At 35.1% G+C, this 17,344-nt stretch overlaps 1 protein-coding gene across 6 annotated transcripts in view; it reads left to right on the forward strand.

Annotated features, from left to right (window-relative positions):
• The window catches only part of Ralyl (RALY RNA binding protein like), a 698,968-nt gene that overhangs the window by 521,644 nt on the left and 159,980 nt on the right, over positions 1 to 17,344 (forward strand). For all 6 annotated transcript variants that reach the window (XM_069990998.1, XM_069990997.1, XM_069990996.1 and 3 more), the window contains one exon: positions 12,899 to 12,974. In XM_069990998.1, the coding sequence (XP_069847099.1) occupies positions 12,899 to 12,974 (76 nt within the window). The remainder of the gene's footprint in view (positions 1 to 12,898; positions 12,975 to 17,344) is intronic.

Here is a 17,344-nt window from a genome sequence, read left to right on the forward strand (position 1 = left end):
TCAGATACGGTGATGTTAGGGAAATGAACCCTAAGATATGTATTCAAATTTTTTTTCTTTCATGCAATTGTTACTAACAAATTTAAGATTATTTTTTGTTGCTTTGTATGTCCCTCCCCGACATATAACCCCTGCTTTCACTGTATTTGATGTTGGTATAATTTGTGGAGGGGAAGGGGAAAAACAAGTCATTTAAATAGGGATACAGGTGGAGCCATTGCAACAATGAGAAGTACAACTCGTTATGTTGAAAAAGAACTTTACAACTTTGGTGGGGGGGGCGGGGAGGATTGAGTGGGACGGAGGGGGGAGGATGGGAAGGGATGGGAAGGGGAAACAAAGGAGGAGGCTACAATGCTTGATAAGAAATGTACTCATTATCTTGCCCATGTAATTGTAACCCCTCTGTACAGTATTTGCACAATAAAAAAATAAAATTTTTTAAAAAAAGTCTTTAGCCCACTTATTTATTGGGCTTTTGTTTCTTTGAGGATTTGTTGTTAGGGGATTTAATTTTGAGTTCGAGGTATATTTTAGATATGAGACCTTTGTCCATTGTATGGCTAGTGAAGATCTTCTTCCAATCCGTGGGCTTTCTATTCATCTTGCTGGCTATGTCCTTTGCCATACAGAAGTTCTGCAATTTTATGCAATCCCATTTGTTCAACCTTTCTTTGATTTGTTGTGTTTCTGGGTCTCTATTAAGAAATTTTCAGCCTGTGCCAAGGAGACCTAGGGTTTCTCTTATTCAATCCTGTAATGTTTTCAGAGTGTCTGCTTTGACTCCGAGGTCTTTGATCCATTTGGAGTTGTGTTATATAAGGATCTAGCTGTAGTGTTCTACAAGTAGTTAACCAATTTTGCCAGCGCCATTTACTGATGAGGCTGTCTTTCTTCCATTCTATTTTTTTAGCTTCCTTATCAAAGATTAGATGGCTATAGGTCTGTAGTTTCATTTCTGTGTAATTGTAACCCCTCTGTACAGTATTTTCACAATAAAAAAAGAAAAAAGAAAAATGAACTTTACAACTTTGGGGGAGGGAAGGACAGGAGGATAAGAAGGAATGGGAAGGGGAAACAAAGGAGGAGACAACAATTCTTGATAAGAAATGTACTCATTACCTTGTTCATGTAATTGTAACCCCTCTTTATAGTATTTTCACAATTAAAAGAAAAGAAAGAAAAATGAAGTGATGAAATGATTCAAATGAATTTTCATATGTAAGTAAATAAAAGGAAAAAGACAAAATAAAGAACATCAATAATATTCTTGACAGGTGGTTGTAAAGTAACTGGAATGAGATCAACACACAGATCACCAAGATAAGTTTAATGATCTTGTTGGGAGTAGGTTGTAGGTTCTAGTAGGTTCCATTCCTGTTCCTATTAAAACATTCAAATGTTAGTTAAATCTTATTCCCAAGCCACATCTACAACTAAAAAAAAATACTTTCTTTGCTAGCTCTGAATGTGACTTTTCTAAGAGTAAACATTGATGGTTTAGTGCCATTTATAGACATGTTTCCACAACCCACTACTAACACGAACTCATCTTCCAACAATCAAGCCACTACCATATGATTTATGCAGGCTTTCCTGCTGAAGCCTGAGCCTCATTCCGAAGGGAGAAGTTGTACATAATTAGTTATATTCATATTTTAATAGGCACATTGATAATGATGACTCCTTGTCATGATTTATTGTCCATACTTCATATGCAGGGCAGAACCATTATAAAAGATACGTTTTAAAAGGTTATTCTCTTCTTTTTCATTAGCAGAACTAATTGATTTGTAGATGAGTGAATTTTCCTTACATAATGAAAGCATATTCTGATTTCACTCTGAATATAACAATTAGTTCTCCTTTTTGAGACAAGAAATTATTTTTATTCTTTACTGATTTCTTTTACTTGAATTAGGAAAGATGAATCTGAATAAGACTATTCTTATTTGAAATTTATTATGGTGCTGTTTCTTGTCCTTTTGATGATTTTCTTATATTTTAATTCAATTTTATTATCACTGTGATGTATGGTGATGTACAGAGGGGTTACAGTTACATACTTAAGGTAGTGAGTACATTTCTTATCAAACTTGTTACTCTCTCCCTCATTTTTCTCCAACTTTCCCTTCCCCAGATCCCCCTCCAAGTTGTACAGTTCATATCCAACATATTGTCTTGTGAGTATCGCTGTTGCATTAGTTTGCCCTCTTGCCCTCCTTTTAATTAAGCATTGATAAGAATATGTATGGACATAGTAATAGGAAAAATTTTCTTTAAGTGTAAGAAGTGGAATTCCCTATCACCTCCATGGAGAAATGTGAGCCCAGCACCAAAGGCTCACAAGTAAAATGCTACCTAATTAGGAAGCTGAGATTTGAGGGTTGGGTTCAAAGCCAGACCAAGCAGGAAAGTCTACTGGACTCTGAGATCCAAGTAAGCACCAAAAAGCTGGAAGTAGAGCTCTAGTGGTAGAGTACAAGCCTTGAACAAAATACTCAGGGACAGAACCTAGGCCCTGAATTCAAGAACCAGGACCAACCAAAAAGTGAATCTAATATATTTCTTAATATGAATATAATACAGAAATATATTTGATCACTTTTGCATATTAAACAATCTTCTAATAATTAAACTCAGGTCTGGTTTGACTCCAAATATCACTATAGCAGTAGATGCCATTCCATTTTAAAGATGCATAATCGTTATCCCTGAATTTTTCTTTAGGAGTTAGGGAAAATGGTAATGGAGGTAAATTTAAATAAAATTGCAATTTTTCCTACTGCAACATTTAGGAATGTAAATTCATTCAATTTCTTTAATGAAAAAGTCCCTAAATATGCAGTTTGTGTGTCTCTTTTACACTCATGGTGTGGGAAAGATGGTTTATATACCAATAAATATTTCAGTTGGACTTGGGGAATTATAATTTACTATACAAGAGCAATAGAGTTGGTGAACTAAAATTTCCACTTATAAGAAGCTGTGAGTGCTGAATTTGTAATCTGAATGTTAGTAGCATTACAAAGATGGATGGGCTACATGTCATGTAGTGTGTCGTGATGAACCCATGTATTTATTTAACCCAGATAAGTTCTACTCATACTTTATTCTACAGTTTATAATTAATTATAGTCAACCTAAAATTCAAAGCACAAGAAGTATAGAATGAGTGCTGTGTATATGTATGTGTCTTGAAGCCATTAAATTTCATGTATCAAAATCCAGAAAATATTTCAGTATGGTAAAATAGACAGCTAATCAACTAATCTCAGTTTCTGATATACTTTGCCCCATTAATTATAGACTTCAAAGGAAAAAAGAAATGTAAGAGAGAAAAATGAAGGAAAAATTAGGGGTTAATTGCCTTTGTTGATCTCACAGTAGTTTTGATAGATCTGACCTATTAAAGTACAGGTAAATTAATATAGATGAGTATAATCTTAGTAAGACTGTGTGCTTTGAAAAATTTTATTCTTGGCATCTGAGATTTCAATTCCAATTATAACCTGAATAAAAGCCAACTAAATTTTATTTATAGAAATATTCAACTTTTATATGCTGGCATTGTTATGCTAAAATATCAGAGGATTCTTTTTCCCTTAACTTTCCCATGAAATCACATATTTGCAACAGAGTTTATTTGAATTCAAAGGGTAATGTTTATGTAATTAAAACATGTTTTTCCTTTCTAACAAGTTTGTCTGTTATAGTCAGCATATAAAAACTGTAGCTCTCTATTGCCGTGTAACAACTTAACCCAAAGGACCCAGCTTAAAATGGCAAACATTTCTAATTTCACCAGCCTGATGAATTAAGGATCACAAAAAATGTACCTGAGTGGATGTGGTTTAGAATACCTCACTAGGTGTCCCTCAGTTTGTGGATGGGACTCCAAATCCTGTGATGATGTCCTTCCAAGTTCATCCATGTGATTGCTGGCAAACCTTGATTTCTTCTCCACAGAGACGGATGTTAGCACAGCTGGTCAGAAAGCACAAAAATAAAGCAAAAGTACATCCACAATGGAAGACACAGTGCTTTAACAATATAATCTAGCCATGACAGTCTATTTTCTGCTACATTCTATGAATTAGAAACGAATTGCTAAATCCAGCTCATACTTGAACAGAAGTACTACTTCTTAAAGAAGACTCCTTGTGTTAGTTTTCTATTGCTTCTGTGACAATTTATCACAACTTTAGAAGCTTAAAAGCACAAATCTGGTATTGTGCAATAACCAAGCTCAGAGTTCAGCACAGTTCTCAGTGACCAAAAATAAAGCTCTTGGCATAAACTTATACTTCCCTTAGGCTACATCTTCACTTTAACATCTTCAAAACCTTCCAGCCTTTCTGCCTTTCTTTGCTAGTGGTGCCTTTTTTCAATAGTCAAAGTCTCAGTAGTAGGATACATCCTCACAACTTAAACTCTGTGTGTGTGTGTGTGGTACACGGCCTACGCACTGATCCATTAACATTACTACTGTCCCTATCATTATCTTAGGTTTATATGCCACACATGAGTGAAACCCTACTTTCTCTGCTCTTGATCTACTTTGGAGTACATCGTCTCTCTTTTTGAACATTTTAGTATACGTTAGCTGTTCAGGGAGGTTTCTTTCTGCTACTTTATACATGCATATCATATACCCCGACCAAGTTTAACCCCCTCTATCATCTTCTATTTCCTGTCTCTTCTTAAAACACAATCAAAAAGTTTTAGGATTTTATCCCCACAAAGTATATGAAGTATTTTGACTAATTTACCCTCTTTCACCTTCTCTATTCACTCTCCTCTTCCTTCTGGTACTGGCTGACCAATGGAATTCATTTCACATCCCTATCATTCATCATTTTGGTGTATTTTGTACTACATTACACTGTGACATTTCTCACATGCATATATATTCTAGTAAGATTAATCCTCTTAATTATTCTCATTCCTAGTCCTTCCTACCCTCCCATGCTATTATTCCCATTTTCAGTGAACTTTCTTATGATATGTAAGTACATAACTGCAACCATACTTCAATATTATTCACCATCCATCATTCTCTTTCCCCCCACCCACTTTCCCCTCATACCAAAAAGTTTTGAATATATGCATACATAATTACTTTCATATACAGAGAGAGTGAAACATGATTGTAAATTCTTTATCTTAGCTGAGCTCTTTCTTATTAGATATCATAAATCTTAGTTCATTTGTATTTCTTTGCATTTGTACTCTGTCTTTTCAGTTTTCATTCTTAGTCAAAAAGCACTTGTTGAAGTTTTGATTTTTCATGGAATTCCCAAAGATACAATTTAATTTAATCACTTTTTCCCAAAGAAAATATTTAATGACTTCCTCTACATAATCACAAGGGAACTTTACAGAGGGAAAATTATCTCTTTAAAAAGTAAAATTGACAAATATTTTGTAATTTGCTAATAGGCTATCTAAATTACAGACAATATACGTTTTAATTAAAATCCTGTGTCGGTATAGAATATAGTGTTTAAAGTGGGAACTACTGAAAAAGCCTTCACACCACTGTTTAAATAATAGCTTCTGTAAAATAACTTGAACTTTCCCAACTTTAACTTCTATAAGAGGAAATTAATGATAAGATCCACCACACAAGATTATTGTGCGATTTCTTTTTGTGCAGAAATGATGTGTCAGTGGTAGCACCTATCAAAGTTTATACTGGAGAAGGAATATTACATTTAACCCTTTAGAAAAGCATTTCTAAGTGCCTTTCCCAAAAATTTTGGATTTTTTCTGTTCAGAATTTACAATACTATTTTTCAAAATACCTTAAAAATAAAATCTTAAATAACTTAAAGAAGTGATATAAGCTATGTGTTATATTCCAGGAATCACATGGCAATCACCTGATTGTCTTGTCAAAATGCAGATCTTTCTCTCTCTCTGTCTCTCCATAACTCTCTTTGTTTCTATCTGTTTCGCTCTGTGTTTGTCTTTCTGTGTGTGTCTCTTTGTCTCTGTCTCTGTGTCTCTCTGTCTCTGTCCCTCTGTCTCTTTCTCTCTGCCTCTCTTATATGTCTCTGTTTCTCTGTTCCCCATTTAAGTCATGCCCATTTCTAACAGGCTGCTAGCTGATAGAGATGATTTTTTTATTAATAAGTTTTTTATTGTGAAAATACCATACTGAGGGGTTACAATTACATGAGCAAGGCAATGAGTACATTTCTTATCAAGCATTGTTGCCTCCTCCTTTGTTTCCCTTTCCCATCCCTGCCCTCCCATTACCACCCCCCTCAAGTAGTAAAGTTGGTTTTTCGACATTACGACTTGTACATCTCATTGTTGCAATGGTTCCACCTGTATCCCTATTTAAACCATTTGTTTTTCCCTTCCTCTCCCCAAATTATAGAGTGCTTTTTTTCACACTGACTTTTTTTCCAGGTTGTATAGTACTAGCCACATAAAATGCATTTAGCTTCTTAGCATTACCTCTAGCATTTAATTATATTTGTGAGCTACAAAATAGCTAGCACAGCAATTATGTCCATATTAGCACTGAACACAAAATGATATCAGACACATTCACACACATATGATGCAAGAAGATAAAGTCTATACATACAAATCTAAAAATAAAAAAATAGGAAAAGAAAACAAAAAGAGAGAAGCAATATCCAAATATTGGTGTTCTGGCTTTACTGATGTAAAATTCTGACAGTGCTCAAGGAAACCGCTTTACCTGTGTTTTCTATTGATTGAGTTTTACCTTTTTAAGGGATTATTTTGTACTCAAGTAAGAAAATCAATAAATTGTGATGCATATAAATTAGTACTGCATGCATTCATGATAACTTTATACTAAATTATGTCTTTTTCTTTGGGGGAAGAGGGTCCGGTCATGGGGCCTGAACTCAGTGCCTGGGCTCTGTCCCTCAGCTCCTCAGCTCAAAGCTAGAGCTCTACCACTTGAGCCACAGTGCCACTTTCAGCTTTTTTCTTTTTGCTTATGTGGTGCTGAGGAATCTAACTCAGGGCCTCATGCATACAAGACAAGCACTCTACTACTGAGCCACCTTCCCAGCCCATACTAAATTATTTCTTACTTTATCACTTTTAGTCTTTATTATCGTAAGCTTTTTTCCACTACTAATGTCAATAAATCCCTAAGCATATTCATAAAATTTTTATATAAAGCCCTAAACTCGAATGCTTCTAGTGAACATTTATCTGAATTCTATAGTTGATTTATTTGGTTGCAAATGATTTATCTATTAATAGGACATACCATTTTACTTTTACCTATGTAGTGATAAAAATGTTCATGGAATATAGAAAATATTTTTAAGAAATGTATCCACAATAACAAGACATAAAATATTCCAAGTAATATCAAAACTGAAATTTTGGAATTAAGTAAATTAAAATTTGACTTTTTGATTTTTATTTTGTGTGCATGCCCTGGCGCTTAAACTCAGGCCTAGGCACTCTCCCTACGCTTTTTTGCTCAAGTCTAGCACTTTACCACTTAAGCCACAGCTCCATTTCTGGCTTTTTTGGTGGTTAATTGGAGATAAGAGTCTCACAAACTTTTCTGCCTGGGCTAGCTTCAAAGCATGATCCTCCAATGTCAGCCTCCTTAGTACCTAGAATTACAAGTGTGAGCCACAAGTACCTAGCTATAAATTTAAATCTGATTATTACTACCATTTAGTGTTTGCTTTGTAACCTGTGTGAAACTGCAGCTGTGTGCTCTGCTAAAACTTTAGACTAGAATTGTTATTGATTAAACATTTATCAAAGTCATAAAGTGTCAATAAGTTTCCTGCCATTAAGGCTTCAAGGCCAATAAAAGATATTTTGTCCATTAGCTAATAGAAGTCTCTAGCTCAGCAGATAGAACTCAGGCTTTTGCCCTTTTGGGGTAGCTATGTTTCTAGGACACATGTACCATTGGAATTTTCTTGAGTGGAACCACAGCACATAGTAGAAGCAGGCCAGGAGAGTCATTCTTAGCTACAGAGGGGGAAGTACAAGGTTCTCAAGAAATGACTTCTCCTTCTTCATTATGATACCATATATTTTCTGCAGTGAATGACGGGTTTTCCTTTCTCTCTGTGTGACGTCCTGGAATCCGCAGTGTCAAATTTCTTTGCCCAATATGTATCACAGAACCTGACATGTTTTGTGTGATCATTTATTAGTTGACTGATAGAAATGAAAACTCTATGTCATTTTAATTTTATTCTTAATATAACCATTGAGAAAGAAAGATAGTAAATATAAAAATGCATCCCACTACATATGTCCACACTTCCCCTGCTTCTGTTTCTATTGGGAGCAAAGACTGGATCTAAATAAATCACATACAAAGAGTTAGTAAGAATTAGTAAGAAGTTCAAATTTCCACTTTTATTTGCCCTTGCAAACAGAGCCTAGGAGCATGAAGTATATTTTGGTAACAAATGGGAATCTGGCCAACCAGTGATCTTTGCATTAGCATTCTAATAACCAGAGGCCAACGTGCCATAGTGCTGTGTCAGAACTAATTTATGAAACTAGGTCCAAAGGCTCATTAAAGTGGTCACAATTCAGTGGCTGCTCAGTAAAATTAGACTACAGTTTCATTCCCATAACAGTGAATATTTTAACATACTATTAAGGACATATTTCAAGTGTTGAAACTAGCTTTGATTTTAGGAAGGGAAAAACAACAAGATTAGAAAACTATTTACTTTCGCAGTACAAAATTGGTTTTACTCTCAGCTTTTAGCACAAATGCTCCCAATGTTCATCTTGGAGAGCACAGGGCAGGCTGACGATGGCACTTGTAAATTTAGTGCTTTGTTTGGTCAGAGTCAAAGCACTTTTGTGAACCTCCAGCAAACCTCAGTGTTAGGAACCTGCTTAACCAGAAAATTTTAGGCAGCTCAGTTGGGGAGTTGAGGATGATTTTCTTCTGACTGCCATACAAATATCTCCCTACAGCATTCTTTTTCACTGTGCATGCGAAGTTCCAAGCATCTCAGAGTGTATCACTTTGCAGGCTACTCTCCAGAGTGAAGTGGATATGAGTGGCACAAAAGGCATAAGACCCAACTTCCGGATAAGAAAAAATGAGATGCAGTAAAGAAAGTTATAGTGAATTTAGTGCAGCACTCGTTCAAGGTGTTGCTTACACTCAGACAGTCATTTCTGTGCAGGGACAGACTGTCTCATCTCTTGTTAGTTCAATGCCTGACAAGCAGGCTGTGCTGTGCTCAATCATAAAGACAGTTGTAGTGAACAAAGTTAATGATAGAAGCACAAAAACCACTTAATTTCTCAGTGTTTTAAACATCTTCTATATGTGAAGTGGGAATAATAGGTCCTGCTCTGCTTATTTCACAGGGGTTGTTCTGAAATCAAAGCTGATGATAACTAGGGGAAAAAATCTTTTTAATGGTATAGTGCTTATGCTTAGGCAATGTATGGTTATCTCCATTTACTTGTCAAACATAACAGACTATTTTCTTTATCTCCTGAATTTTTATTCAAGAGAATGTTAATGAATCCTTAAATCTTCTAAATGTGAACAATAAAAGACGGAATAACTTTTCCTGGCAGTCTTTATACCATGGCTGAATTATTTAGACTTCTATTTAAACTTGGGAGAGAGAGGGAAAACATCTGCAAAAATAAAGGTTTATCTTTTTACTAATTTCTTCACAAAAACATTGCCTTCAAAAATTTCCATATTTAAAGATAACATTGAAAACACAGATGTTCTATTAAATAGTAAGTTAGGTACCATATCCTTACCAAAGTTAAACATATCTAGAAAATGAAATATGACAAAAGTGATTGTCAAAGAGAGAAAAGATTTCATTAACCTTTAAAATTAGGATGTTACCAATCAAGCCATTGGCAAAGATAAATATGTGTATATACTATTTTATGAATATTTCTTTTTTTCCTTCTTTTTTATTTTTTTTTAATTTTTATTGTGAAAATACCATACCGAGGGGTTACAATTACATGGGCAAGGTAATGAGTACATTTCTTATCAAGCATTGTTGCCTCCTCCTTTGTTTCCCCTTCCCATCCCTTCCAATGTTTCCTCCTCCCCCGCCACTCCATTTCCCCCATCCCTCCCCACCCCTCCACCCCCTCATCCCGGCCAAAGTTGTAAAGTTCATTTTTCGACATAACATCTTGTACATCTCATTGTTGCAATCAGGGTACCTAATAAACCAATATTCTCAAGGTGCTTCAGTATGCTAGAGGTTAAACAGATTTACTGTACAAGAAAGTTCTCTATGTCCATTTTTAAATATGACTTAATTTATTTCTCTTTTTGCAAGATTTTATATTAATATTCAAAACACATATCAAAAATATAATATAGCATTTTACTGTTATTTTATTTTGATAAATTTGCTTGAAAACATATATCTGTAATGTCTTGCAAAACATAGTAAATAAATGTCACTTTAGGAAATGTACTGAGATAATTTATTTGCATATACCACCTATGATATAAAAGGATATGCTCTGATCTGTACACATTTAGTTCAACAATTGAATTAATGTGTATCTTCTGGATAAACAACACTGCAGAGCATAACAAGTTGAGTGAAATTATTACTATTCTAGAGAAGGTCAGGGTCAAAATACAAGAATATTTAGTAGTGAGTACAGTGGAAATGATGAACTACAGTAAAATAAGTTCAAAGAGAGCATCACATCTGTTTGGATTTAGAATGGGAGCTATCATCCCAAAAGTCAGAGGTATGGAAATGACAAAGTTTTGTTTCAATCATCTTTACTAGGTCAGTAACAAGGGTTAGTCAAAATAAGTATTCATGGTATATACATACATACATATATACACATGCATACATATTGTTTGCATGCATGCTTGTACATGCTTGTTTTGATTTCAAAGAAGAACACTTTGGAATAATACCTGCCTCTTCATCTCCCCTCATTGGTCTCACATCAGAACAGGTTCAGCTCAAATGGCTAATTCTTTTTAGCATAGTAAATATAGTTTAATTAACTTATTGTTAAAAGATAAAGTAATAGCCCAACACAATTTGCAATCATTTGAGTCTAAGGTTTCATATAAGAAAAATGATTTTTGGAGCATATTTTGATTTTCTTCATATATTCCATGCTAATTTGAAATGTTGAAAGCTACATTCATCAAAATCATGCTAGATATTGTTCTGCTTTAGACGTTTTTCAGTGTTTGCAGAGGGTCATAATGTAATACTCTCTCATTCTCCCGATGGAATGGAGGTGCTTGCTCTCTGTTCTCAATCTCCCAACTACTACTCAAGTTTAAATTATCTTCCACTTCTTATCTGTGGCTGGAAGGAGTGGAGGAAGATCTACAGCATTGATGTGATATGTATTACACTCAAACAGAAGCTTCATCAATAGACTAAAATAGTGCTTATTTGGGTGAACCAGTCTGATCTATTGGTACCTTTATAGACATTTTGTTCAATGACTAGAAATGAATGAAATATAGAAAGACCATTTCTTAAAATAATTGAACATGCATTATTTCTTCAAGATAATATAAGGATTTCTAAATGTTAGTATTCATTTTGAATCTGTAAATACTTAAGAAATAATTGATTTGTCTGTATCTCAATATTTTACTTCAAAGTCCCTGTCCCATGAGACCACAGAAAATTATGCTTAATTATTTCTCCTCTTCTCTGGTCTTGTATTTTTCATAGTACCAGGACAATCAGAGCATGAAGGCTTAGGGAATCTCTTTGTCATTGACCACAAAGTTTCTGCAAAGATACCATTTACCCTGTTTGTATGGTCCGTTTGAGGTCAACAGCTACTTATGCATGAAAATCTGAGTTTGGCTTCCAACTAAGATAAATGGTTCTGAAGACACGCGTCTTGCATTTATAAAGTTTATACAAAGTATAAGGTTCCATACATTCTAAGGAAAATCTGCATTTTAGCACAAGTCAATGCTCAGAAGGAATTAAGGACTTATATATTGTTAACACCTTTGGTGGCAGGTCTAGAAACATGGAGCTTACTAGCCTGTCATGAAAAGTGTTCTGTCACATGAATATACTCCTAAGAGTGTAATCAGAACACCTGACAGCACAGTATTTTAAAAAAGAAAGAAGAAAATATGCTACTTTTTGACAAATTTGACTCAGCTTTTTATTTAATTATGAGAATAATTTTACATTTTCCACTTTATAAGTCATGAGATGTGAAGTAGAAATGTAGAAGTGATATGTAATTTTCATAGATTACTATTGTCTATCATAATTACAGAGTTTATAAAAATAGTAGAAATCTATATTTTCCTCACTTATTTTTGTTCCAACTCTATTACATCTGAATGAGTGTGATAACCTCAATCTTGAATGTACTTTATTCTAAGTCCTATCAGAGTAACTCATTGTCTTTATGATTTATTCTTACAACTGTCCTCTACTTGGAACCTTAATTATATCCTGTGCAAATAAAATTTGAGTTCTAAATGAGCCTCCTAGTGACTATCTCATTCTCAGGAATGCACTCCCATTTCTTCTCCTTTCCCACTATACACCAACTTGCAAACTCAATAAATCCACTTGCTCACCCAAATATATCAACTGTTTTTCTATAGTATTTATCATTTCCTCATGCATTATGTATTTTTCCAGACCATTATATATTTATAATGTTTGTTTCTTACTATCTATCCCTGGTAGAAGACAGGGATCAAATCATTTTTTGATGCATGAGATATCCCAAATTCTGCTAGGTGGAAAGAAGATGAACAGTAAACACATATGGCATATGGTACTTGCATAATCAAATAATCGAAAGATAAAGGAAATCCCAAACTCTATTTTGTACTTTTTCTCAAATGCTTTAGTAGTATTTAACCTATACTGTTTTATATTTTCAGATATTAATATGGCAGGGGAACCTAAACCATACAGACCCAAACCTGGAAACAAGAGGCCTCTTTCTGCACTTTACAGGTATGCAAATATGCACTATTTCACTCTGGATAGCAGTGAAAATGTCTTATAACTCTATGAGGTATTATGACGTGTGTGTGTGTGTGTGTGTGTGTGTGTGTGTGTGTGTGTGTGTGTGTGTGTGTGTGTGTTTGCTGGGGCTGAAACTCTGGATCTGGGAGCAGTCTTTGAGCTAATTTGCTCAAGGCTAGTGCTCTACCACTTGAGACACAACTCCATTTGCAGTTTCTTGGTACTTAATTGAAATAAGGAGCCTCATGGTCTTTCCTGTCCAAGCTGGCTTTGAACCACAATCCTCCTATCTCAGGCCCCTGAGTAGCTAGGATTACAGGCATGAGCCACCCGTGCCTGACTGACTGGGAAGTTGACTATTTTTAAGTAATAATTCTTGTTATACATTAAGCATAATAAAATGTAATTGATTGGCAGTGATCTTGAATGCCTAACATACTAATCAGTTTCTATAACTGCTAGTCACTTTCCATCATTGTGACAAAATATCCAGAAAATATTTGAAAGGGAAAAAGATTTACTTTCCCTCCTGACTTGATTTCAGAGATTCATTCCATGCTGGTTGGCTCTTTCCCTCTGGGCCTGTGATGAAGAGGTAAGTACATAATGGTTAAATGGCAAGCCACAGCATAGCTACTCACCTAACTGTAGACAGGAGGGAAGGGAGGAAGGCAAAGGACAAGATTTATGCTTGAATGACACACCTCCAGTGGCATAAGTTCTCCAAACACCCACCCTCTCCAAGTAACCCATCCAGTATGAATTCACCAATGGACTGATCCATTGATGAGGATAGCACACCCCTAAGGACCAAGTCTTCAATAGATGTGCTATTTGTGAAATCACTTCCTACTCAAACCATAGAAACCATCATTCAACAAAATGTTTCCTTAATAAAAACCTAATGGGAAGGGAAAGGGAAACAAAGGAGGAGGCAACAATGCTTGATAAGAAATGTATTCATTATCTTGCCCATGTAATTGTAACCCCTCTGTACGGTATTTTCACAATTGAAAAAAAAACTTAATGGAAATCTCTGGTGATTTCGCCTGACAAAGGGACATGTTTCCCTGACAGAAATCTAAAGAAAATCTCTAATGAGTCTTGCCTAACAAGTAGAAATGTCAATACTGTTGACTACATACTCTACATACTATGTACCATATTCTTTGGGAGTTTTACATATGCTGTTTAATTTTCTTTATAATGATCCCATGATATAGGTCAAGAACTTCAGTTTTTTTTTAAGGTCACATCATTAGTAAATGATACTACCAGTGCTAAAGTTCATGCCTTTCTATGTAATGCCCCAAATCTTTTCCACCCAATAATTTATCCTCTTTTAAAATTACAAAGTGCATGATTCTGTCATACTCATTTCTCCAAAATAACAGATACAGTTTTTCTCTTCTGCAGAGAGACAGGCCCAAATTCTTTATTCCTCTACTAAAATACTTGGGAACCACCTTAGCTTTCTGTTTACTTACCCTCCTTTATATGTCTCAATTTATCAATGGCCATACCTATAGTTATAATTTCAGGAGGCTAGACCAGATTTAGTATCCTGTACATATATTAACTTAAACAAAAGTTAATTGACTTGGGGGGAGAGAATGACAAAAGTAACTCATAACTTTTAGATCTTTAAAAAAGTCACTTTGAGGGGGGGAGGAAACAATTGTGCTGTGAAGCTATGTGTCCCACTTCCCTGTACTTTTGCCACTTTTTTTTGTCCTGTAAGTGCTGAGTTTGCATCTGTCTCTGTAAAATGCGCTTTTGTTAGATTCAGCTACATGTTCCAGGCTGTTGAGATCTCCTATCATCCAATTTATTGAGTTCTTTCCTAGATAACATATCATCATCCATTCTGTATCCACGGCCACAGGGCTAGCAGAAGTGTTGAGCAAAGCTTTATTTTACTGATACTATTTGGATAAGGGAGATTTAAGTTAAATGTGTTTCAATGGATTATGCTCTGATGTCGAGTAGTATGAAGAATGCTCATAAAATAGCCTCAGGCTATTTCTTAGTCTTTGTTCTCCAAAAGCTAGCATATCTCCTTTTCAGACGCGTAAAATTTTATTTTCTAATCTATGAATACATAGTTAGAACTAGGTCCCTTTCTTTGATTTGTTGTGTTTCTAGATCTCTATTAAAATTTCAGCCTGTGCCAAGGAGACCTAGGGTTTCTCCTATTCCATCCTATAATGCTTTCAGAGTGTCTGCTTTGACTCCGAGGTCTTTGATCCATTTGGAGTTGCTTCTGGTGCAGGGTGATATATAAGGATCTAGCTTTAGTGTTCTCCAAGTAGTTAACCAATTTTGCCAGCACCATTTACTGAAGAGGCTGTCTTTCTTCCATTCTATTTTTTTTAGCTTCCTTATCAAAGATTAGATGGCTATAGGTCTGTAGGTTCATTTCTGGGTTTTCAATTCTATTCCATTGGTCCTGGGGTCTGTTCTTGTGCCAGTACCAAGCTGTTTTGATTACTATGGTTTTGTAGTAGAGTTTGAAATTTGGTATTGCTATTCCTTCAGCATTGTTCTTTCTGTTAAAAGGATTGTTTTTGCTATTCGGGGTCTTTTATTGTTCCATATGAATTTTTGGATTGCCTCTTCTATTGCTTTGAAGAACGAGGTTGGAATATTGATAGGCATCGCATTGAATTTGTAGATAGCCTTGGGAAGTTGCCATTTTCACGCTGTTGATCCTTCCAATCCAGGAACATAGGAGTTTTTTCCACTTCCTAAGTTCTGTTTTGATTTCCTTTTTCAGGTTTTTAAAGTTTTCATCATAGAGTTCCTTCACTTCTTTGGTCAAGTTAATTCCTAGGTATTTTATTTTTTGTGGGGAATGGATCAGGAAAATGTGGTATATAAACACAATGGAATTCTATGCCTCCATTAGAAAGAATGACATTGCCCCATTTGGAAAAAATTATATTAAGTGAAGTAAGCCAGGCCCAAAGAAATATAGGTCCCATGGTTTCCCTTATTTGCAATACCTAGTATATGTCTGAGACAAGCAGAAACAGTCAGATAAGTTGATGTTAGGGGAAATGAACCCCAAGATAAGGACTCAAATGGTTTTTCTTTCTTGCAATTGTTTTTAAAATATTTATAAGGTGATTTTTTTTTTGTTGCTTTGTATGTCCCTCCCCCACGGTATAACCCCTGTTTTCACTGTATTTGATGTTGGTATAGTTTGTGGAGGGGAAGGTGGACCCATTGCAACAATGAGATGTACAAGTCGTCATGTCGAAAAATGAACTTTACAACTTTGGTGTGGGGCGGCAGGGAGGTGGGGGGGAAGGGACGGGAAGGGGAAACAAAGGAGGAGGCAACAATGCTTGATAAGAAATGTACTCATTACCTTGCCCATGTAATTATAACCTCTCTGTATGGTATTTTCACAATAAAAAAGCAGGAAAAATACATACATACATACATACATACACGCATACATACACATACATACACACATACACATATATACACATACACATACACACATACATACACACATACATACATACATACACATACACATACATACATACATACATACACATACACATACATACATACACACATACATACATACACACATACATACATACATACACACATACACACATACACACATATATACACATACACATACACACATACACATACATACATACATACACACATACACACATACACATATATACACATACATACATGCATACACACACATACATACATACATACATACACACATACACACATACACACATACACACATACACATATATACACATACACATACACACACACATACACACACACATACACATATATACACATACACATACACACACACATACACACACATACACACACATACACACATACATATATACACACATACACACATACACACACATACATACATACATACATACATACACACACACATACACACACACATACACACATACACATATATATACACATACACATACACACATACATACACACACATACACACACACATACACACATACATACACACATACATACACATACATACACACACACATACACACATACATACACACATACATACACATACATACATACACACATACACACATACATACACATACACACACATACACACACATACACACACATACATACATACATACATACATACATACATACATACATCTCACCAAAAAAAAAAGAAGTAGTTCCCTCATATGAGTCCTTTTCACAGCCACTCTCCCAGTGATATGTAGTGTGTGATCATTAGGGTTGGTCATCTAAAAAGTCATCAGGTGTTTCCGAATTGATGATGAAAAATAATT

This window comes from Dipodomys merriami, unplaced genomic scaffold (assembly GCF_024711535.1).
Source record: "Dipodomys merriami isolate MVZ:Mamm:240054 unplaced genomic scaffold, mDipMer1.0.p SCAF_4, whole genome shotgun sequence".
Classification (NCBI taxonomy): domain Eukaryota; kingdom Metazoa; phylum Chordata; class Mammalia; order Rodentia; family Heteromyidae; genus Dipodomys; species Dipodomys merriami.